Source organism: Neopsephotus bourkii, unplaced genomic scaffold (assembly GCF_033783945.1).
Source record: "Neopsephotus bourkii isolate Nb327-2 ecotype Australia unplaced genomic scaffold, CSIRO-AGI_Nbou_v1 NB_1466, whole genome shotgun sequence".
In the NCBI taxonomy this organism is placed as follows: domain Eukaryota; kingdom Metazoa; phylum Chordata; class Aves; order Psittaciformes; family Psittacidae; genus Neopsephotus; species Neopsephotus bourkii.
The window spans coordinates 43,997-68,081 of record NW_026901943.1 but is presented as its reverse complement, the minus strand read 5'-3'; the positions used below and the strand labels follow the sequence as shown (position 1 = coordinate 68,081).

Here is a 24,085-nt window from a genome sequence, read left to right as displayed (position 1 = left end):
CTGGAGGGAACCCGGCAGTCTCAGCTGGAGGAGCCATGGAGGGAAGATGATGGAGGAGGAGGAGGAGGCAGGACATGACCTCATTAACCATTAAACCCATAAGAATGCATCGTTATTCCTTCAAGTTTTGCATCCAGGACTTCTTTTTTCCCTTTATTTCCCCTTTTTTCCCTCATTTGTACCAGTCAGGAGGAGCTGTGGTGGGGGGAACAGAGCCAGCATCCCCATGGAACCCCCCCCATCCATTGGGACAGCTTCACTGCGCTTGTTGCCTATGGGAGAAGCAGCTTTGGAGCAGCAGCAGCTTCGGATCAGATTTGGGGTCTTTGGGAAGCAGCATTCGGGGTTAAACCCATGGGAAGGACTTCCATGGCCTCACTTCCCACTTCTCCCTTTGGGTCCTGATGCAGGAGATCCATGGGGATGCTCTGAGATGGGAAAACACGCTTGGACAGCCCAGAATTCCCAGGTTTAGGGGGCTCCTTCAATAGTAAAACTGGACCTGCCTTGGAGATGCCCCCAAACCTCCTCCATCATGAAGGCAAAGGGGTCACTTCTCCATCGGACCAGCCCGTTTCCTCCTCCCAGTGAGGCCGAGATGGGGGGAACTGGGAATAAGCTGGGAAATTCAGCAGCTCCAAAGGGGGAACAAGGAAAAGCAAAGGGAGTCGGAAGGGGGGGAGGTTCTTGTCCTGCCAAAATCCCAACCCTCATCCAAATGTGCCAATGGGAAGCTGAGCTCTGAGCATCCCTGGAGGATCGGATCCCGCATTCCAGGAAATGGGAAGGACCCCGGCCCATGGGGACCGAGGAGGAACCAAACTCACCCGAAGCTTTCCATAAAAGCCTTTATTTTAAATAGGTCCCTGCGCAATCCTGGGTGCACGCAGGATGCGGCCCCCCCATAGGGACAGGGTGGGGGGGGGGGGTCCCCCAGGCTGGGGGTCAGTCCATGGTGATTGTGGTCATGTGACATCAAACCGCAGCGGGGGGATGCAGGAGCCCCTTGGGGGGGGAGTCGGGGGGGGGGGGGGGTGAGCCCCAAGGCAGCTCCTGGGTGATGGGGGGGGGGGGCTCAGGGCGTCCCCCTGCTCCTGTCACAGCAGTGTCATGGGTGGGTGTCACACTGGGGCTGTGCCATGGAGCATCCCAAAAGGTGATGTCATCGCAGAGCATCCTGCCAAGGTGATGCCACCATAGAGCATCCTGCCATGGTGATGCCACCATAGAGCACCCTGCCATGGTGATGCCACTGCAGGGTACCCCACCAAGGTGATGCCATCATAGAGCATCCCAAAAGGTGATGCCACCATAGAGCATCCTGCCAAGGTGATGCCACCATAGAGCATCCTGCCATGGTGATGCCACTGCAGGGTACCCCACCAAGGTGATGCCACCATAGAGCATCCTGCCATGGTGATGCCACTGTAGGGTACCTCACCAAGGTGATGCCACCATAGAGCATCCTGCCATGGTGATGCCACCAAAGGGTACCCTGCTATGGCAATGTCACTGCAGGGTACCCCACCATGGTGATGCCACCACAAAGCATCCTGCCATGGTGATGCCACCAAAGGGTACCCTGCTATGGCAATGCCACTGCAGGGTACCCCACCGTGGTGATGCCACCACAGAGCATCCTGCCCTGGCGATGCCACCACAGCTCCAAGCCCACCATCAGCCCTATAGAGCTCGTTCCCCTCACAACATCCCCAATCCTGAGAGCAGCCCCAGCATCGCACACCCAAGGCTGAATCCTGCCGCAGGGCTCTGCAGGGTGATGGGAGCAAGGGGACGGGGTTGTGCTGTCTGCAGTGACTGCACTGAGCACGCAGCATCCCCAGGGCTTTGCTATGGTGGGGCGGCACCAAACCAGGATGCTTTAGCTCAGGACAAGCCAGGGGACGTCACTGGGACACCCCCAGCACCATTGGTGTGTGTGTGCCCCCCTCTCGCTCAGAGGACAAGCATCCCATGGGAGCAGTGCAGGGAGACCTGGACCAGCCACTGGGATGCTCCAAGCTATCAGCACCAAAGCCCTTTTGCTGGTGCCCCAAAAGCGAGGCATTGAATGACCACGGGGGTGTCAGCAGCCCCCCTGGAGCACAGCCCAGACCGCAGCATCACCTTCGGGACCCGCAATGGGCGATACCTGGAGAGGTATCCATGGGGATGAGGGATGCAGGATGGGGCAGCACCGGGGACACGGGACACGCAGGGACCGCCCTCCCCCCCCCCGGACGTGACCAGGTCCAGCATCAGCACTGGGGTGAGGAGGTTCAGGGTGTCCCCCACGGCTGTGTTGGTGTGGATGGGGCGTGCACAGTCACACACACGTGTGCACACTCATACATGTATGCACTGTCACATACATGTGTACACTCACATGTGTGCACACTCATACATGTATGCACTGTCACATACATGTGCATCCATGTGCACACACACACGTGTGCATAGTCACATACATGTATGCACAGTCACATACATGTGCATCCATGTGCACGCACACACGTGTGCATAGTCGCATACATGTATATGCACTCGCACGTGTGCACGCTCATACATGTATGCACATGAGCATACACGTGCACACTCACACACATGAATGCACACTCACATACATGTGCACACTCACGTATGAATTCACACGTACACACTCACAGACATGTATGCACACTCACACGTATGCACACTCACATACATGTATGAATTCACACATGTACACATACACATGTATGCACACTCACACGTATGCACACTCACACATGTGCACACACACACGTATGCACACACACGTATGCACACTCACACACACATGTACACACACACGTATGCACACTCACACACACATGTGCACACACACACGTATGCCCTCACACATATGCACACTCACACACACGTATGCACACTCACACACATGTATGTACACACTCACACGTATGCACACTCACACACATGTGCACTCACACACGTGCACACACACATGTATGCACTCACACTCACATGTGCGCACTCACACATATACGTGCACTCACACATGTGCACACACACATATGCACTCACACACGTATGCACTCACACACACATGTATGCACACACACACGTGTATGCCCTCAGTCACATGTGTGCGCACTCACACACATGTATGTGCACTCGCACTCACACACATATACGTGCACTCACACATGTGCACACACACACATGTATGCACTCACACACACATGTATGCACACACACACGTATGCACTCACACACACATGCATGCACTCACACACACATTTATGCACTCACACACATGTGTATGCATACACACATGTATGCCCTCTCACACACACACATGTATGCACTCACACACACATGTATGCACACACACTCACACACACATGTATGCACACACACGTATGCACCCACACACATGTATGCACCCACACTCACACACACATGTGAACTCACACTCACATGTATGCACACACACACACATGTATGCCCTCACTCACACATGTATGCACACACACACACGTGTATGCCCTCACTCACACATGTATGCACTCACACACACATGTATGCACCCACACACACTCTCACACACACGTGTATGCCCTCACTCACACACACATGTATGCACACACACACACGTATGCACCCACTCACCGTGCTCGCACTCACACACATGTATGCGCACTCACACATGTGCACACTCACACACATGTATGCACTCACACACACATGTATGCACACACACACACACACACACATGTATGCACACACACACACACACATGTATGCACACACACGTGTATGCCCTCACTCACACACACACACACACATATATGCACACACACGTGTATGCCCTCACTCACACACACACACACACACACTCACACACATGTATGCACCCACACTCTCACACACACATGTGTATGCCCTCACTCACACGTGCTCGCACTCACACACATGTATGCGCACTCACACATGTGCACACTCACACACATGTATGCACACACACACACATGTATGCACACACACACACACACACACATGTATGCACACACACACACACACATGTATGCACACACACGTGTCTGCCCTCACTCACCCGTGCCCGCACTCACGCTCCCCCCTGCCGGATGCTCCGCGGTTCCCCCCATCCCCGTTACGAATCCACCGCCGCGGGGCGCAGGGCGCGGGTCAGGGGGTGCCGGGGGCTGCGGGGCTCAGGGGCTCGGCTCCCCCCCCCCGGCCCTGCCATTGTCCCTCCTCTCCAGGCGCGTGTAAGGCTCGAACGCGGACGTGCCCAGTCCGTAAGCGCCGGGGAGCTCGGGGGGGCCGCCCCGCAGCGCAGCCCCGAAGCAGAGCGCGGAGCCCGGCAGCCGGGGCGAGGGCGAGGACGAGGACGAGGAGGAGGAGGCGGCGAGAGCCGGGAGTTGGAGGCTGAAGGCTCCCGGTGCGGGGGGGCTGCTCCCACCGCTGAGCCCCGGGGACGCGGTTCCCGGTGCGGGCAGCCCGGCTCCGTTACCGGTAGGGCTGGCGATGGGGTGGGAGGTGGGAGAGAGGAGGCTGGGGGGGGCCGGCAGGGGCAGGAGCCGGCCCTGCTCCAACAGGCGCAGGATGTTGCAGGTAGCGAAGGACTCGGAGGTGGTTGCGGGGCGTTTCTCTGAGTCCCGGCTCTGGTCTTTCTTCTGCTTGGTGCGGCGGTTCTGGAACCAGACCTTCACCTGCGGACGGGGGGGAACGGGATGGGAGGGATTGGGGCGGAGCGGGGGAACGGGACATAGAGAGGAACGGATGGAAAGAGAGCGCGGGGGGGCCGGGAGAGAGGCGAGAACCGGGAGAGAGTGAGAGATAGGAGAGAAAGATGTGTTAAAACAAACAGCCCGGCGAGATCCAACCCCCCCGATGCGGGGACTGCTGCCTCCAGGGAATGGGTAAACTGGGATGGGAGCCCAGGGATACGGGAGGCTGGGGATGGGAACCCAGGGATAGGAGCACAAGGTAGGACCCAAGGGATGGGAGCTCAGGGGTCAGCCCCTGCGGATGGGAAGGCCAGGGATGGGAGCTTGGGGATGGAACCCTGGGAATGGGAGACTGGGGATGGGGCCCTGGGCACAGGACCCAGGGATGGGAGCTTGGGGATGGAACCCTGGGAATGGGAGCTTGGGGATGGAGCCCTGGGCACAGGACCCAGGAATGGGAGCTTGGAGATGGGAACCTGGGAAAAGGAGCCCAGGGATGGGAGCTTGAGGATGGAACCCTGGGAATGGGAGCTTGAGGATGGAACCCTGGGAATGGGAGATTGGGGATGGGGCCCTGAGCACAGGACCCAGGGATGGGAGCTTGGGGATGGAGCTCTGGGAATGGGAAACTGGGGATGGGGCCCTGGGCACAGGACCCAGGGATGGGAGCTTGAGGATGGAACCCTGGGAATGGGAGCTTGGAGATAGGAGCCTGGGAAAGGGAGCCCAGGGATGGGACCTTGGGGATGGAACCCTGGGAATGGGAGCTTGCGGATGGGCCTCTGGGCACAGGACCCAGGGATGGGAGCTTGAGGATGGAACCCTGGGAATGGGAGCTTGAGGATGGAACCCTGGGAATGGGAGCTTGAGGATGGAACCCTGGGAATGGGAGCTTGAGGATGGAACCCTGGGAATGGGAGCTTGAGGATGGAACCCTGGGAATGGGAGCTTGAGGATGGAACCCTGGGAATGGGAGCTTGGGGATGGGGCTCTGGGCACAGGACCCAGGGATGGGAGCTTGGAAATGGGAGCCTCGGGATGAAAAACCAGGGACAGGACCTGGCAATGGGAGCCTGGGGACAGGAGCCCAGGGATGCAAGCCTGGGGATAGCAGCCTGGGGATGGGAGTCCAGGGATGGGACCCTGGGTGTGGAAACCCAGGGGTGGCAGCCCTGGAATGGGACCACTGGGGATGGATGGGATCCCAGAGGCAGGAGCCTGGGGCTGGGACACTGCCCTGTGCCAGCTCTCGCAGGGATGCTGAGCTATGGGATGCGCTGCATTCTCTGCTACACTGCCCTGTGCCAGCTCTCCCAGGGATGCTGAGCTATGGGATGCGCTGCATTCTCTGCTACACTGCCCTGTGCCAGCTCTCGCAGGGATGCTGAGCTATGGGATGCGCTGCATTCTCTGCTACACTGCCCTGTGCCAGCTCTCGCAGGGATGCTGAGCTATGGGATGCGCTGCATTCTCTGCTACACTGCCCTGTGCCAGCTCTCGCAGGGATGCTGAGCTATGGGATGCGCTGCATTCTCTGCTACACTGCCCTGTGCCAGCTCTCGCAGGGATGCTGAGCTATGGGATGCGCTGCATTCTCTGCTACACTGCCCTGTGCCAGCTCTCGCAGGGATGCTGAGCTATGGGATGCGCTGCATTCTCTGCTACACTGCCCTGTGCCAGCTCTCACAGGGATGCTGAGCTATGGGATGCGCTGCATTCTCTGCTACACTGCCCTGTGCCAGCTCTCGCAGGGATGCTGAGCTATGGGATGCGCTGCATTCTCTGCTACACTGCCCTGTGCCAGCTCTCGCAGGGATGCTGAGCTATGGGATGCGCTGCATTCTCTGCTACACTGCCCTGTGCCAGCTCTCGCAGGGATGCTGAGCTATGGGATGCGCTGCATTCTCTGCTACACTGCCCTGTGCCAGCTCTCGCAGGGATGCTGAGCTATGGGATGCGCTGCATTCTCTGCTGTGGTCATCACCAACCCCAACCCTGTGTCTCCATCTGCAAACCCTTCCCTCACCAGGTCAAGACATGGGGCAGAGAGCCCCTGACCTTACTAGGATGCAGAGGAACGCGTTAGGGGACAGAGTGGCTCCTACTGGCCTGATGCAGGGCACAGACCCACTTCTGCACCCCAATCCAGATGAGGACATCCCCAACCTGCCTCTGGCTGCAGCAAGGAGCCCATAGGCCGCCCCCCCTGACCCACACGGATGGGGCATGGACCCGGTCCTCAACCCATGGCTCCCATCCCACTGCAACTGCCCCCCTGCAGAGCGTTGGGGTAGGAAAGGCAGAGACAGAGAGAGAGAAGCGTGAGGGACAGACGGATGGAGATGGAGGTGAGGGGAGGACACGGGTGGGAAGAGACTGGGGTTAGAGCCCGGCGGATGGTGGGAGGCAATGGCACGTGTGGGGATGGCTCGGATGCTGCAGGGATAGCCCAGGGTAACCCCAGGCTTGGTTCCCTCTGGCCCGGAGCAGCAGGGCTGGAACTCATCCATCGGGAGCTCCATGGGGCAGGAAAGTCACCGGTGACAGAGCCCTTGTGCACCCCAAACCCTAGTGCAGTTAATGGAGAGAGGGCAGGTCCCAGCCCACCGGCCCCTTGCCAGGGGTATAAGAGTGTGGGGGAAGCCTAAGGAGGATGGGGATGCTCCAGGAGGAGCAGCAGAACGTGCTTCCAGGGATGGGGGACACCAGGATCATGGGAATGAGGCAAAACCTCCGGGGACCATGGGTCCTTACCAGCCCATGGCCTCCTTCTTATCCACATAGTCCCCCATGGAAGCTCCTGAGGACATTCCCATGTCCCAGGGCATGGAGACCCAATGTAGAATGAGCAGGTTTTTGGTGGGCTGTGGAATTCCAGGGACCTCCAAACCCCAAAGCACAGGACTTGCAAAGCCCCACAACCCTCCATGAGCATCTGGTGTGCACTGGTCCATAGCGAAAGGCACAGCCCCAGTGCCCTTCACCCAGAGCATCCCCAAAACCAGCTCTGGGAGAGCAAGAGCTCAACCCCCCCCATCAGCACCATTATATCCATGAGGATGGGCATGAAGTGTCCAGGAGATGCCCCATGCTGTGCAGAGCAGAGATGGCACCAGCACCACCGCTTCCCATAGCCAACACCATGGTCCATGGAGCAAGCTCAGCATCCCCCAGTGTTTCCCAGTCCCAGCCTCACATCGCTGTGGATGGATATTGAGGGATGTGTTGGAGCCCATCCTCTGGGATGAAGATTACCTCCATCTCTGAGCCCCAAACCAAGGTGCTCCAGCACCCAATGGCCATACACCCAACACAACCCAAACCAACACGGCACAACACAACCCAACCCAATCCAATCCAATCCAACCCAACCCAACCCAACACAACCCAACACAACCCAACCCAACACAACACAACACAACCCAACCCAACCCAATCCAACTCAATACAACCCAACACAACCCAACCCAACACAACACAACCCAACTCAACCCAATCCAACCCAACACAACCCAACACAACCCAACACAACCCAACTCAATACAACCAAACACAACACAACCCAGCCGAACCCAACCCAGTCCAACCCAATCCAACCCTGCTTCCTTCAGCCCAACCAGCTTCCCTCTGCCCCTGGTGTCTGAGTGCATCCCCCCCAAGTCCCCTGGGATGCTGATGGGTCTCAGGGACCCACCGATGCTGCTCAGGGGTCTCCAGAAGCATTTAGCTCAGAAAAAGACCTTTAAGATCATTGAGTCCAACCATGAACCTAACACTAAACCATGGTTCAGTGCAAAGGGAAACTGAGGCACGCACAGCCCCTGCATTGCAAAGTGCCCTCAATCACAGCTTCTAACACGAGAGGAGGCCACAGGGCAGAATCATGGAATCCCAGAGTGGTTGGGTTGGAAGGGACCCCAAAGCTCACCCAGTTCCAAGCCCTGGTGAGCAATGGGCTATCCATAGGGCCCAGAGCAGAAGAGGACCCATTGGGTTCCTCCTCATCCTCATCCCCACAGCCCACGACCCATTCTGAGCGTGCTGCTCTAAACCAGGCTTCCTCGTGCCTCATCGCCTGACGTGGGCTTTGTGGGGCCGCACCAGAGGGCAGGGTCACAGCTGCCTGCACGGCTGAAGTTCATACTCAGCTTGGCAGTAATTAGTAGGCCCATGTCCTTTTCATCCCCCATTACGATCAAGCTCCTCTCGGTGGAGATGGAAATAGGCTCAGCCAGGCGCAGCCCTGGACAAATCCATGAGTAATTCCACCCCTAACCCCCCCCCTACCCCAGCCTTGATCCTTCCTCCTGCAGCATCCTCCACGTCTCTTCCTCCTCCCAACCACAAGTTCTCTGCTTGCTTTCTGCTCGAGGGATGAAACTCATCCAGAGCGAGCCCCTGCCATGGCACCGGCTCCACGTCCTTCCTCTCCTCCTCATCATCACTGGGTGAACTGGGATGTGCAGTGCCACCCTCCCCGTTCCAGCCCTGAGGAAGGGCAGGGAGGACCGTGCTGGTGGGTACCACAGCTCAGCATCTATGGAGGAGGCAGCGCAGCCCTATGGGCAGTGCTTTGTCCTTCAGTTGATAACTGAAGGGCTGTGGGATGAAACCAGGCACCTCCAGCTCCCTGCTGGGGGTAAAGGAGAAAGTGGGAACAAGAGCATCCACACACTGGGAATGGGGAGAAAGGCCAATTCCCATGTGGATCACTCAGGGGGAGAGGCCTCCCCTTGCTCTATAAGAGCCCCAAGAAGAACCCACAGCTCCTTGTGGCTGCAAATCCCTTGCTTGGGGCTATGGGACCCAGGACCACGCGTGTCAGCCCCATCAGGTCAAGGCTGGATGCAGACAAAGAGACAAGAAGATGCATCTGGATGCGACGGAGGAGCAGGACACGGGAGGTCATGCGTTCAGCAGCGAGGAGGGAGCTCCCAGAGGACAGAGGGTAAGAGGATAGAGGAGATGACTGTGACAGCCCCAGGAGATGCAGCACGCAAGGAGCAGCCTGATGCTGGAGGTATGAGGATAAATGAGCATGAGCTGCAGGCTGATAAAGCTGCAGCAGCAGCAGTGTGTGGAGTCCTGACCCGTTCCTGTGACCACATCTAATGTCACCCGTTCCATGAGGTGAGTGAGTGGTGGAAGGGATCTCAGGGTGAATCCCCTCCTGTTTCTGGGTATGGAGATCCTGCTTTGGGCTCTGCAGCAGGAGGCTGATGAGAGCAGGGGACTCCTCATCAGGGTGGGCACAGATAGCACATCATAGGTACAGATCTAGTGTGAGGTGTCCATGTATGTAACAGGGGGTTGGAACTGGGTGATCTTAAGGTGCTTTCCAACCCAAACCAGTCTGGGATTCTGTGGTTCCATGTCATAGGCACAAAACAAGGTCCAAAGGTACCTGGCTGGGACACAGGCATGGAATCCCTAGCTCTGACACCAACCAAACTGGATGCTCATCCCTATTCTGCCCAGCTCTGCAGGGCAGCAACGCTTCTGCTTCAGTGTCTGGGCACTGAGCATGGGGGACTTGGACTTCTTATAGGGCCGGGCCAAGGGGAATGGCTTGAACCTGCCCGAGGGGAGACTGAGCTGAGCTCTTAGGCAGAAGCTCTTCCCTGTGAGGGTGCTGAGGCGCTGGCACAGGGTGCCCAGAGAAGCTGTGGCTGCCCCATCCCTGGCAGTGCTCAAGGCCAGGTTGGACACAGGGGCTTGGAGCAAGCTGCTCCAGTGGAAGGGGTTGGGATTGAGACTGGAGGAGCTTTAAGGCCCCTTCCAACCTAAACCATCCTGTGGCTCTGCAGCAATCCTATGGCTGGTCCCCACCTCCCCTAGGACCTTTAGGTGCTATAGAACAGGACCTGCAGTACCAACAGAACATGAAGGAGACAACAGTGCCCTAACAGCTCTGCCCCACACAGGCAGAGCCACCCAAAGCCCTCAGGACTCATCCCAACAGCCCTCAGCAAACACTAAAACACCACCAGCATCTCCCTGACCCACCATAGCTGCAGGTCCCACGTACAGGATTGTGTTTCCACCCCTTCTTTTCCCCACATCTGAAGCTATTGCTTGGTGCAAGGTCAATCCTCTCCTTGCTGATGGAGAGGCTGGACACGGTGTCCATCTAGCAATGACCAAGAGAAGGAAGCCTCAGCTGCACAGTGGATGGAAAAGCCATTGGAAGGTTGGAACCTGCTGCTTGGTCATCAGAGGAGATGATTCCTTGTGTATGGGGTGAAACCGAGCTGGTTTCACCCACCCCATCACCCTCTCATCCCCTCCTCACAAGTCCTGCTGTCACCAGCAGCACAGGAGAGGGCTCAGCCCCTCCAGGAGCTGAGGTTCATCCTTTGCTACGTGCCTCCATTCACATTCCCAGTGACAGGGAGTGAGGGAAAGGGAATTCACAGCAAACACACCCCAAAACGGCCGGGAGGAGGGTACCAGCGGGGCTGGTCTCATCCCGGTGCTGCAGCTCTGGAGCAGGGATGTAAAGCTTGACTATATATATATAAGGTACATATATACTGTGTATATATATATAATACATCTATAATACATATATATCATTATATAAATGCTGGTATTTTCCCTTCTTCCCCCCCAAAAACCCTTTCCCCCCCTGCTCCCCCAAAGCCCTAACACTGAGCAAGGAGAGGGACAAGGGGCCGCATTGACGGCCACCGGGAAAGCAGCGCAGCAATTCCCTGTGTTCCCATCAGCTCCTCCCGCAGCCAGAGCATCCCCAAGGCTTGGAAAACACGAGCCTGGGAGCGGGAAGAGCCCTGGGAGAGCCGGGATGGGGATCCCGCATCCCCTGCCTGTGCTGCCGCAGCATCCTCTCTGCCCGACCTGCGTGGGGGTATTTTATTCACTCGGTTTGATTGGATTTTATTGTGTTTATTATCTTATTTTAATTTTGGTTTATTAATTGCATTCTCCTTTCCTGCCCTTTCGTTTCTTTCCCTTCTTTTTTCTTTTCCCTTTCCTTTTTCCCTCTTTTTTTCTTTTTTCTCTTTTCTTTTCTTTTCTTTTCTTTTCTTTTCTTTTCTTTTCTTTTCTTTTCTTTTCTTTTCTTTTCTTTTCTTTTCTTTTCTTTTCTTTTCTTTTCTTTTCTTTTGTTTTCTTTTCTTTTCTTTTCTTTTCTTTTCTTTTCTTTTCTTTTCTTTTGTTTTCTTTTCTTTCTTTTCTTTCCTTTCCTTTCTTTCTTTCTTTTCTTTTCTTTTCTTTTCTTTTCTTTTCTTTTCTTTTTTCTTTTCTTTCCTTTCTTTCTTTTCTTTTCTTTTCTTTTCTTTCTTTTCTTTTCCTTTCCTTTCCTTTCCTTTCCTTTCCTTTCCTTTCCTTTCCTTTTCTTTCCTTTTCTTTTCTTTTCTTTTCTTTTCTTTTCTTTTCTTTTCTTTTCTTTTCTTTTCTTTTCTTTTCTTTTCTTTTTCCTTTTCCTTTTCCTTTTCCTTTTCCTTTTCCCTCTCCTTTTTTCCCTCTTTTCTCCTTTCCTTTCCTTTCCTTTCCTCCCTTTCCTTTCCTTTCCTTTCCTTTCCTTTCCTTTCCTTTCCTTTCCTTTCCTTTCCTTTCCTTTCTTCTCCTTTCCTTTCCTTTCCTCCCTTTCCTTTCCTTCCCTTCCTTTCTTGTTCCTTTTCCCTTTCGTTTTTCCCTCTTTTCTCCTTTCCCTCCCTTCTTTTTCCTTTTCCCTTTCTTTTTTCTCTCTTTTCTCCTTTCCTTTCCTTTCCTTTCCTTTCCTTTCCTTTCCTTTCCTTTCCTTTCCTTTCCTTTCCTTTCCTTTCCTTTCCTTTCCTTTCCTTTCCTTTCCTTTCCTTTCCTTTCCTTACCTTTCCTCCCTTTTCTTCCCTTCCCTTCCCTTCCCTTCCCTTCCCTTCCCTTCCCTTCCCTTCCCTTCCCTTCCCTTCCCTTCCCTTCCCTTCCCTTCCCTTCCCTTCCCTTCCCTTCCCTTCCCTTCCCTTCCCTTCCCTTCTTGTTCCTTTTCCCCTTTTCCCTCTCTTCTTCTTTCCTTTCGTTTTATTTTCATTATATCCTATTCTGGTTTTCTAGTCCATTCTATTAATTCTATTCCATTCCCTCAATTCTATTCCTTCTGTTCCATTCTATTAATTATATTCCGTCTTTCTAGTCTATCCAGGTCTGAGTTTAATTCTGTTTCAGTTTGATTTCCATTCCCCTCCTTGGTTTTCAACGCTGTTTTCCACCGTTTGGTTGCGCTTTAAACGCACGCACACGGACACAGAGTCCCTGCCATGCCCCGACCGAGCTCCGGCCCCCCAGTGACCTCCCCTCAGCCCCCCCCCATCCACAGGAGCTGTTCCAGGAGCCCTCGGGATGCTCCTTGCTGCGGCCCGGCCTCTCCCATCGCTGCCCAGCGCGGAGGGGGGGTCAGGCAGGAATGCCGCCTGGGAATGCGATGGGAAATGTCAGCGAGCATCTGCGCTTCTCGGGGCGCTCGGCAGAGGCAGCGGGACGGGCACACGGACAGAACCCCCCCCTCCGGAGCGCTCAGCACCATCCCGCAGCGCCGCATCAGCCGCCTCCCGCATCACCAGCGCGCATGGAGCCATCCACACACGCGTGCAGGCACTCACAGACCCCCCCCCCCGCACACACACACCGCAGCACCCGCACCGGGTCACGGCTCCGGAACGGGGGCTCTGAGCCATGGCACAGCGGCAGCACCGGCACAGCGAGGGGCTGGGTGCAGCGGGAGCCGGGCACCGAGCACCAGGAGGCGACTGGAGCCAACGTGGGAGCTCCTTGAGCCCCTTCTCCGGAGCCGCGATGCTGATCCCATCGCTGCCCTGCATCCAACAGCTCCCAGCCGCAGAACGGGTCATTTCCGAGCAGTTAACCCCAAAAGGAGACCCCAAACGGGCAGGGTGAGCTCCCTGGGTACTCCAGGGATGGAGAGGTCCATCCCCATCACCATCACCATCACCATTACCCTCTCTTCAGATCACTATGTGGCTCCAAACCGATGTGTTTTACCAGTCTGCTGTTGAGCAGCAGCGGGATATCGCTCCTAAGTGATCACAGTTTGCCAACGGGAAGCCAAAGCCCCCATTCTTGACCACCCTGCTCACACCAGCACCTCCCCAAATCCCTCAGCATCCCCGTGCTCGGCAGCCAAACGGCATGGAACAATCCTCATCCATGAGCATCACCCTGGATCCTGACACCAACACCAAACAGCATGGGATGGTCCTCACTCTCCCCTGGGGTACCCATGAGCATCCTCCCGGGTGCCAGCATCCGCACGGGAAGCCCTAGGGAATATGGTATGGCTTTTCCATGGTGTTTACTCCTTGGCAGCCCTGCCCTGGTGCTGACCCCAACGCCATCACGTCACGCATCCCACGCCGGAACGCCGCCATCCAACCGGGACTGTTCCCATCTGCCGGCCGAGGCCATTTTCCTCACTGGGATTAGCTCCCGCCGCCATCAGCTGATGCCCGCCGCAGCACGGGGGAAGGTGGGACCAAGCTGATGCCCCAACCTCTCCCCATGGTACCCTGGAGACCCTTCCTCCTCCTCTTCCTCCTCCCTCCATCCCGAACGGGTCCATGGGCTCGCAGAGGCTCAGGCCCCAGCGTTGCATAAGCCATCGGCTCAGTGCCCAAAGCTGCCTCACACACAGGTTTCATAACGCTGCAGGACCCGGCTGCCTCTTCCCATCACAGCAGGAACAGGGATGCAACCAGCCCTCAGCGTCTCCTCCAATCCCTCTGCACCCCAACAGCACCAGGGGTCACCCCATCTGCACCACGCACCCCAAACCCTCTGCCATAGCCCGGGATAAGCATGACTGGGGCCGTGCTTCCAGCCACAACGAGCTCCAGTCCATGTGCTAGGGATGTCCAAGGTGGGAACTGGCCCTGACCCATCAGTATCCCACACCCAGAGCAGCATCTTGATCCCAAACTCCATCCAGAAGGGTGCTCTCATCTGCTTTTGCTCTGGAATTAAGGATATTTGTTCCACAGCAAGGGAATCTCCCTGATGCTCATTGCAGGTGGGAATGAGAGGAAGGAGCAGAGAGGGACAGGGATGGACTGGTGGGGGTGAAGTGGAGGCTCCTTGGCCCTGGAGCAAGGTGTCCCCAAAGGAGCATCCTCCAACACATGGAATGGGGTAGAGATAGCTCTGGTCTCCTTGGAAGCACCAAGAAGCCCCCTTGGAAGCTGCTGGGAGGTTTCCCCCCATTCCCGGGAAGTGCTGCCTGGGATGGATGGGACATGGAACCCATCACTGGGCATCCCTTCATTGGGCATCCCTCTCAATGCCCAGCACCCAGCTAGAGGGTGGGAAGCCAGAGCATCGGGTTTGGGGGTCCTGCCCCAGCATTGGAGAGCTGTCACCAAACCCAATTCCCATCAAAACTGTCATTTTAGGAAAGAATTCCTCTTAAATTATATCCCATTGGAGCGTGCTGAGAAAAAACTGGGAATGGCTCTGGGAAAACCCAGCCCTTCCGCAACGTTTAGAGCTGAAGTGCTCATAGAATGGCTTGGGTTGGAAAGGACCTTAAAGCCCATCTAGTTCCAGGATGGCTGGAGGGATGAAGGGATGGAGGGATGGAATCCTCCTCGGGACACCCCCATTTCCTGCATGGTTTAGCAAAGGGGCTTCCAACAAAGCTCTGGGAATTCAGCTTTCCCTGAGGACTGCAGAGACTCCAAGAATCAGGATTAGCATTAGGGTCCTCCCTGCCTCTTGTGCTTTGGGGTACCCCAGCCCACAGCTCCCACCATCAGGCTCTATGAGTCTCACCTCCTCCTTTCCTGCTGCTCTCCCCATGAGGGGACAACCTGGGTTGGTGCAACCATCGCTGCCCTGTTCTGCTGCAGGACTGGTGGTTGATAACACCTCAATGGGTGATTTATCTTTAATAGCATCATCCTAATTGCTGGGCTATAAATAGAGCTTCCCACCCCTCATCTGCCCCAGCTGCTGCCCCACATGTGCTTTGGGGGGTCACAGACCTGCAAGCTCCATGCTGTGAGTACAGGATGCTATGGGACCCCGGCAGTGATGGAGCCATAGGAACCTCTGTCAAGGATGCCCCAAGAGTCTGTCCCTATGGAGGTCTATGAGACCTGCTGTGATGGAGCTCATCACGGTGAGGGAACACCAGGAGCTTCCCATGGGATTTCCAGCAACCAGGCAAGCAAGAATCATGGGATGGTGGTGTTGAAAGGGACCTTAAAGCTCTTACGACAAAGCTTCTGCTTTGCTCTTGCCCTTACAAGGATGCAGGATGCTCAGACCTTGCTCCACTCCGTACCCCACCATCCTTGTACAGATGCTGCACAGGAGCCCCGGAGCTCACCGGGATGTTCCAGGAGGTGCATGCATCCCAGAGCATCGCTCCTTGGTCGAGGACACCGCTATATCCCAAGCTCCTGCCTTTGGGAATGGGTGAACCACCTCCTGGCAGAGGGACAAGGCTCGGAGCTGGGTGCAGCCAAGCTCCCGGGTACCCAGACCTCCAAAGGAGCCCTTGTTCGTGGTGTCAGGCCTCTGGCCTCACAGGAACGAGGGCAGGAAGGGCTGGCACAGACCCAAGGTCACTTGAACCTGAGCCTGGCACTGAACTCCTGCCCCAGGGAGCAAATCCCCTCATCCAGCCCATCCCGCCTCCCATCCTGCTGGGGGATTGGGGGAATTATCCTCCCTCCGTGGTCCTTCTGCCTCCATCCACCTCCCATGGCACTGAGAAGGGGAACTTCATCCCCATTGGGACGCATTGCCCAGAGAAAGCCAATTCTGGGAGCATGGGATTGAGGATGGATTGTGCCGATCCAGAGCTCACCCAGGATGCGTCTATCCCCTGGGTGAGATAATCTAGCCTTCATTAACTTGGCGAGTTAATGAAAGCACATTCCACAGGCTGATTGAATGCATTTACCACTAACCACATCCATGGCTCAATGGGTTTGGGCTGGGTCTGGAGCAGCTTCCAGTGATGCAGAACAGGCACAGGGATCCCTGGAGGGAGGAGGTGAATCCCTAGGGCTGGAGAGAGCTGGAGCGGATGGAAGCACCCTCCTCACCCTCACCTGAGTGACCCCAAGCCAATCCCATGTCCTGTGTTTGGTGTCCTGTGTCCCTATGTCCCATACCTCACATCCCAAACCCCAACCCCGCGTCTCTGTCAGCACATGAGGCAATAACCTCCTGCCTCCAAGCCTGACATAAAGCAGGATCTGATGCTAGGAAAGCAGCACAAGAGGCTCAAAAGGGCTCTTTAGGAGGTTCCTGCTCCGGTTGGGTTTCCTGGTGGGAGGCCCCACTCACAGGGATGCTGGGATGCAGCTCTCCAGCCGCGATGCCATCGTGTCTGTTCCTATCTCATCACCCTGCTCTCACACAGGAGCAGCCATGAATCATCCTCCCTCCCCTGAGCATCCACAGGCACCAAAACCCCTCTGCAGCAGCCCCTCCGTGCCCCCTTTCCTCTCCATCCATGGGGGAATGTGGTGGGTTCCCATCGCATCCAGGCTCCCGACAAAGAGCAAGGTCAGGAGGAGCTGGCAGGGGGAAGGTTCCTCATCTGGAAACCATGATACAACCCAGTGAGGGGATGGGAAGGATCCATCCCACCACCCCAACCATGAGCACAAGGCAAATAACCAGGATTCCCAACCATGATTCCATGCTGCTGCTGGTTGGGAAGCCACCAAAGATGAGGTGGAGCAGGTCCCATTTGTCCTAGGAGCTGCTCCCGGATAATACTGGGAAGAAAACCCCCAAAAGCATCCAAAATATCCATCCAAACTGATGGACAAGGAGGAACCTGGTGGGACAGGAGTGGCTGGTGGTGATTATCCCATCTCCAGGCCACATCCCCATTGGACATCACACATGGAGTCGCACAATGTCACATCCTGTACAGCCCTGTGGTCACCCAGCAATGACCAAGGAACCAATGGATGGGGAAGGAGCAGGGTGATACCTGAGTGTGCAAAGAGCCTGAAACCAAGGGGACCTGCACCCGCTAAGGAGAGGGAGAAACTGATCCCAGGCATGGTGGTAACTGGGAAGCGACAGGGATCCGGGAAGGCACAACTGGGAATGTGCTGCAGGGAAGGAAAAGCTGTGAAGAGCAGGGAAAAGGGATTAAATAAGACAGAGGTGAAGGGGAGAGGTGGGAAAACAGAGGATGCAGGAGGAGGAGGGAAGAGGAGAGGAGACAAACGTGGTCCATGGGTGTGAATCTGCTCACTGAGTGATAAAGGCAGTGAGTAAGCAGGAAACAAGTGGACATTAGTCCCTATGGAGAGGGATTAATGTGGCTGTTCCGGCTCCATGGAGGTGACACTGGGACCAAGGCTGGGATACCAGGAAGAAGGACCCGCATCCAGCATCCAGCTCACCATGATGCTTTGTTCCTTACCCCAGCACCTCCTTGCATCTCCCACCAAGTAAAACCTGCTCCTGACCAAAACCCACCCACTCTGCTCCCAACAGATCCAAGAGGAATTCTGTTCCATGCTCCCCACGCACGGTGAGTGCCAAAGCACCACAGAGTAACAGGGGCTTCCCAAAACCAGCTCCTTGGCACAGGTAGGAGGCTGGAGCCAGGGCAGGTCTGGGAATACTGGATTTGCTTCCTATCTGAATCCATGGATCCATGTAGCTGCTTCCACAGGAGCCTCAGTGGCCAAGGAAGGGCAGACTGGGATGGCTGGGTTATTCCATCATTCCCACTTGGTTTGCACTGCAGCCCCTATTACAGACATCAACATTCCAAGCTCATATCCCTCCACACCAGCCAAACATCACTGGAGCAGAACCACAGAGCCAGGAATGTTGGGATGGGGAAGAGGTGCCCACCCAAGCTCAGGGTCCACAGGGATAGTCCCCATAGCATACCCATGGATGGAGCATCCATCTGGGAGCAGGAGAGTAAAGCCATAGGGACAGGGGAGCAACAGGGATGCAGGATCCAGGTGAGATCCATCCAGATTGTACTCAACCAACCACCCAATCCCAACAGCACCCATCCCGTGTCCAACCCCACTCACCCACCCTCCTCTGTGGGTGCTCCATAAGGACCTCAGATCCCTGTGGAAACCCTCCTGCATCCTACAAAGCCTCCCAGAGGCTTCCAGTGGAGCCAGAGGGTGTTTCCCATTGGGAAGATGCGCAAGGTCCTCCACTGAGGGCTGCCCTGAGCCCCCCTAAGCCCTAAACTCCACCACAAGAGAAAAGGATGGATGGATGGATGGATGGATGGATGGATGGATGATGGATGGATGATGGATGGATGATGGATGGATGGATGATGGATGGATGATGGATGGATGGATGGATGGATGGATGATGGATGGATGGATGGATGGATGGATGGATGGATGGATGGATGATGGATGGATGATGGATGATGGATGGATGGATGATGGATGGATGGATGATGGATGGATGGATGGATGGATGGATGGATGGATGGATGGGTGGATGGATGGATGGATGGAGAACAACGCAGCACCACGCACGCATCCCACCGGCCACGCTCCAAAGCAAGCACCGAGCCCCATCCATCCACATGGACATGGGATGCTCAACCCACCCCAGCCCCATTTCTGCTCCTTCCTTCCCTCCCCACATGGATCCCATAGGACTGATCCCACCACGGCCCTTACCTGGGTCTCGGAGAGGTTGAGCTGCCGCGCCAGCTCCGTGCGTTCCCGTCCCACCACGTACTGGCAGCGCTGGAATTCCAGCTCCAGGCGGTAGAGCTGCTCGGCAGTGAAGGATGTCCGCGTCCGCTTGGGCCGGTCCAGGTCCAGCCCCTTGGGAAGCACGATCTCCCGGATCGTCCCTTTGGCATCTGCGAGGGAAGAGGGGAAAAGGATCAGGAAAACGTTCCCATGAGGAAAACCGCTGGGATGGGGAGGAAAGGGACAGGGAAAAGGGTCCAAAATGGTGTTTGGTGGGTGCTGAACTCCCTCAAACTGGAGCTAGAAGAGGTGACATTCCATAATCCAGGATCCCCCCTGGCCCCAAATGCTGTGAGTTTATAACCTCCAGGGAAAGGTGAAAAGTGGGAATAATTTGGGGCGTTTAAGGGGATAAATAGAAATCAGAAAGGTTTTTAGGGAAAGAAAATGTTTAATCCCGGGAAGAACCATTCCTGAGAGCCAGAAAGCAAAGAAAATGGTAAATACCAAGGAACAGTTCAAATTAGGGCTTTATTTTAATTAAAAACATATTTTAATTGATATTTCTGCCCTTTCTTGGGAATACTGGGAAAAATCTGTCACCATTCCCTTCTCTCCAGAATCATTCCCACTGAAGGGCTAAATCCTTCGAGAGCAGCCCCTGTTCAATGAGAGGACACGGACACCGGAGGGTTTAGCTCCCACATCAGCCCACACCATGGGATGCTTCTCATGGACCTTGCAAAGGATGAGTGCTCCCCCAGGAAAAGCCCTGGAACCCCAAGGTGCTGGGGATCCCATCCCTGTTCCATGGGTTGGGATGTGTCCCGATGGGCTGGGATGTGGCACCAAGGATTAAAATGAGCCTTGGGTATTGCCCACCACCCCCAAACCCCTCATCCTCCTCCTCATTGTGCCAGCTTTCCTTAAGTAACTCCAATGCTGGAGAAGAGCCTGGATTTGGGAAGCTGCGGAGCTCCCCATTTCTTCCCAGTGGCTTTCCACTGTGGGCTCCATGCCCTGCTTCCAGGGCTGCTGGTTCCCAATCCCAAAGGAAGCCAAGCTCCCCGGCAGCCCCGGATGGAGGCAAGTTGCTTTCTCTCCTTTGGGCTGACTCAGACATGAAGGGATTATGGAATTACTGGGACAGGAAAGGGGACAATAGCGAGGAGCAGCCTGGGAAGGGGTGATGGAGATGGTGTGGGGACAGTGGGCACAGACACGGGATAGGGACCCCAATCCCAGAGCCAGCTCCCACCCTACATCACGGTACCCTCGGGCTCCGATCCGCACCCCAAAAGCCCACGGATGAGCACGGAGCTGTTGGAAAGGGATTCTTGGTGCGTTGGGGATTGGGAGATCCCTGCTGGGATCAGGGAACCATTTTGCAAGGGAAGAGCGCTTACAGGGATGCTGCCTGGACCACATCCATGCCCACGCTGTGGTCCCCAGAGCGGCAGCAGCCAGGGATGATGGAGACGCCCCAGCTGCATCCGCAGATGCAGGATTCATCCCCTCTATGATGTGGGCATTATTATGGGTATTATTTATTGTTATTCCCAGCCTTCCCAGCAGCTGGACACAGCTGGGAGGGAGGGGAAGGGATGGGAAGGGTTGGGGACACAGCCTGTGGTGCCAGCCTGGAATACAAGAGGCAAAACCCTCGCCGCAGCCCCTTGCCGCATCCCTATTGCACGGCGCAGCCCTTCCCTGCTGCCCATCCATGTGGATCTGGGGGGCTCAGAGCCATCCCCTTCCTGCCAGCAAGGTCACAACACCGCCATCCCTGAGGCACCCCATATTGGGATCCTATTGGATTCTACTGGATCCCAGACCCACGATTCCCACCCAGGGGTTTCCAACAGCCCTTAAGCGGGGCCTCAGGGACACGTTCACATCTTGGGGATCAGGCTGCCCCCAATGGCACCCAGGGCAAGGTTTGGGAATGACCCCCCAAATCAGCCTGGTGCCACGGGGATCCATCTCCCCTCCACCACAGCACTGAATACAAATAAGGAGGGGCAGGGGCGAGTTTTGGGGTACAGCCCCCCTCAAGGGCTGGGGAGCAGCGATTATAGAGCCCGCACTGCAGCAGGCCCGGAGGGACTCATCCTGCACATGAACACGTGCAGCAGAGCCCTGTACCCGCAGGAACAGCGGGGAGGGAGCACAGGACCCCCCAGCACCCCAATAAAGCACCGTGGGCCCTCCGGTTCAGCACCGGGAGGTGCAGGGGGGGGCCGGGGATCTGAACCCCCTTTTCGAGCCGCCCCTGAGGCTGCAATGGGACTGAAGCGGCTCCTTCAGCCGGACCAAGTCCCGTTAATCCCCTTTAAAGGCCGATCCGGTGCCGATCCGCACCCTCCGGTCGTACCCGTGTGCAGCGGCCCTGCCGCCTCGACGAGACGGGGATGGCCGCCCCACGGCGGAGGCTGAAGGCTCCGTTACACACACACCAGTGCCCGGTACGATCCCATACTGAGAGTAGGGGAGCACCGGGGACCCCCTCAGTGATGCCAGGGCATGAAGGATCCCACTGCTTCCTTCAGCTGGGCCCTGGCGAAGGCGGAGGCTGCTCCGAGAGCCCCGGTACCCACCAAAGCCATGGCGGGTGAGCACTGGGAACGGGATGGAGAGGGAAGGAAATGGCTCGGGATCAGCCCTAGCTCCCAAACCATGTTATATATAATATATAACACATAGTATATAATGTATAATATATCATATCCGTACTCTACATCTCACAGATGTATACATGAAATCAGTAAGAATAAAACCACCCCGCAGAACATGAACCTGGAGACGCCGCCCCGGCACCGACCCGTTCCCGAGAGCATCACCCAGTGGTCCCCATGGGTCCCTGTCCCCCCCAGAGCGGGCATCCCCGCCGCATCCCCCCCGCCGCACCCCAGCCCCGTGCCCGTTCCTTGGCTCCGTTCCTTGCCCGCCACCATTTTGTCGCCGCCGTAGCGGCTGCAGTAAGATGGTGAGAGCCGCCGGTCCCCGGGGCCGGGACGTGTGGGCACCCGGGGCCGGGCTCCGGGAGGGACCCCCCGGGCTGGACCCGTCGGGGCGGCCCCGGTGGGGATGGGGCTGGAGGAGGAGAGGCCTGACCCCATCCTGACCCCGGTGGGGATGCGGTAACCGGTTGGGCCTCGGAGACCACCGGGAGCACGGGTGGGGACATCCCGGGATACCGGGGGGGGGATCCCCAGAGCCACCCGCACCCCCGCCGAGGTGCCCAGGGAGGGTTCGGGCTGCACCAACGGCGCTGTCGGCGACAGGCGCCTATCGCGACAGGCGGGAGAGAGGCTTCGGTGAGCGGCGGTGCTGGTTGCAACGGTGCCAGGCTGCAAACGAACCCGGCTCAGGCCCCGCCGGCCCCGGGCGCGGAGAACGAACACGGCCGAGCCGGGGCCGCGGCTCCGGTCCCTGCCCGAGCTCGGGGCTCGGCGGCGGAGCAAAGGCCGGGCGGCCTCGGCGCTGGTCACCGAGCGGCCGCGGAGCTTCCCCGGGCCCCAGCTGGGAAACGGCGGCGGAAAAGGGGGGACCGGAGTGCCGAGCATCGCCGGACGGAGCCGCGCTGCAGCTCCGAACCGGGGAGCGCTCGGCGCCCGCCGCGGACCCCCAGCTTCGGGGGGTCCCCACAAACCCAGCGAGCCCCGGGCCGGTGGAGGGTGATGGAGGGCGGAATGCACCGGCCCCGGGTCCCGGCGTACCGGGCCCGTTGGGTCCCTCATCCCCGGGCGAGCGAACGGTGTTATAAAGGGGAAAATAACCTAAATGTATATATATATGTGTCTATACATAACCCCTCTCTCGCCGCCGCTCCATGACGCTTTTCTCCTGCGACAACGGTTTAAAAGCGGAGCCGAGCTCTCGCACCCCTCTCCCGCTGCCCGCGCGTCCCCCCGGGGGTCCCCGGCCCGGTGCCCCCATCCCCGCTCGGCCCCGGAGCCGCTCGGCGGAGCGGGCCCTTTGCACGGAGCGGAGCCGGAGGGAGCCGCGGTAGCGGCGGGGCCGGGAGGCCGGGGCTCGGAGGCGGCCAGCGCCTGGCAGCGGCCGGGGATGGGCTGGAAGCGGGGCCGGGGGTGGCGGGGACCGAGTTCCCCATCCCGCTGTCAGCCGCGGCGGGGAGCGCAGGACCGGGGTGCCCCCGGTGTGGGAAGCGGGGCCCGGGGCCGCTGCCCCCGTACCTCGCACCAGGATGCGGCGGCAGTAATCCGCCTCGCCGGGTCCCGCCGGGCTCTCGCTGTCCGGGGCGCGCTCCTTGGAGGAGCCGGGGCTGACCGACGACGTTCCCGGGATGTCCTTGAAGCCGCCGCCGCCGCCGCCGCGTAGGGCGCTCTCCAGCTCCGCCCGGGTCGGTGCCTTCTCCCGGGCCCGCCCGGTAGCGGAGGGCTCGGCCCGCAGGACGGGGCTCCCGCCGGGTTCGGCCCCTCCATCGCTCATCCCTGCGGGCGCCGCGCCGGGATCCAACATCGGGAGGGAGAGAAGGAGACAGAGGGAAAGGGAGAGAGGAGGCGAGGCTGGGCGGGGGGGGGGGGGGGGGAGGCGGGGAGGGGAGCCCCCCCCCAGACCCCTTCCCCTCCCCGCCCCTCTCGGCCCCCCTCCCCGGGGCTCACCCCCATAGCCGGAGACCCCCGGGGCCGTCGCTCTCTCGCCTGTCGGCGGCGG

The 24,085-nt window shown here is 57.6% G+C and overlaps 1 protein-coding gene across 1 annotated transcript; it reads right to left on the bottom strand.

Annotated features, from left to right (window-relative positions):
* Positions 1 to 4,217: 4,217 nt before the first annotated feature.
* On the bottom strand, positions 4,218 to 23,928 carry VAX2 (ventral anterior homeobox 2). Its single transcript, XM_061368922.1, has 3 exons — positions 23,605 to 23,928; positions 19,391 to 19,578; positions 4,218 to 4,718 (listed from the first exon to the last, which is right to left on the bottom strand). Exons 1-3 carry the CDS (start codon positions 23,888 to 23,890, stop codon positions 4,218 to 4,220), a joined length of 975 nt encoding a protein of 324 aa, XP_061224906.1. The 5' UTR covers positions 23,891 to 23,928.
* Between the last annotated feature and the right edge of the window lie 157 nt (positions 23,929 to 24,085).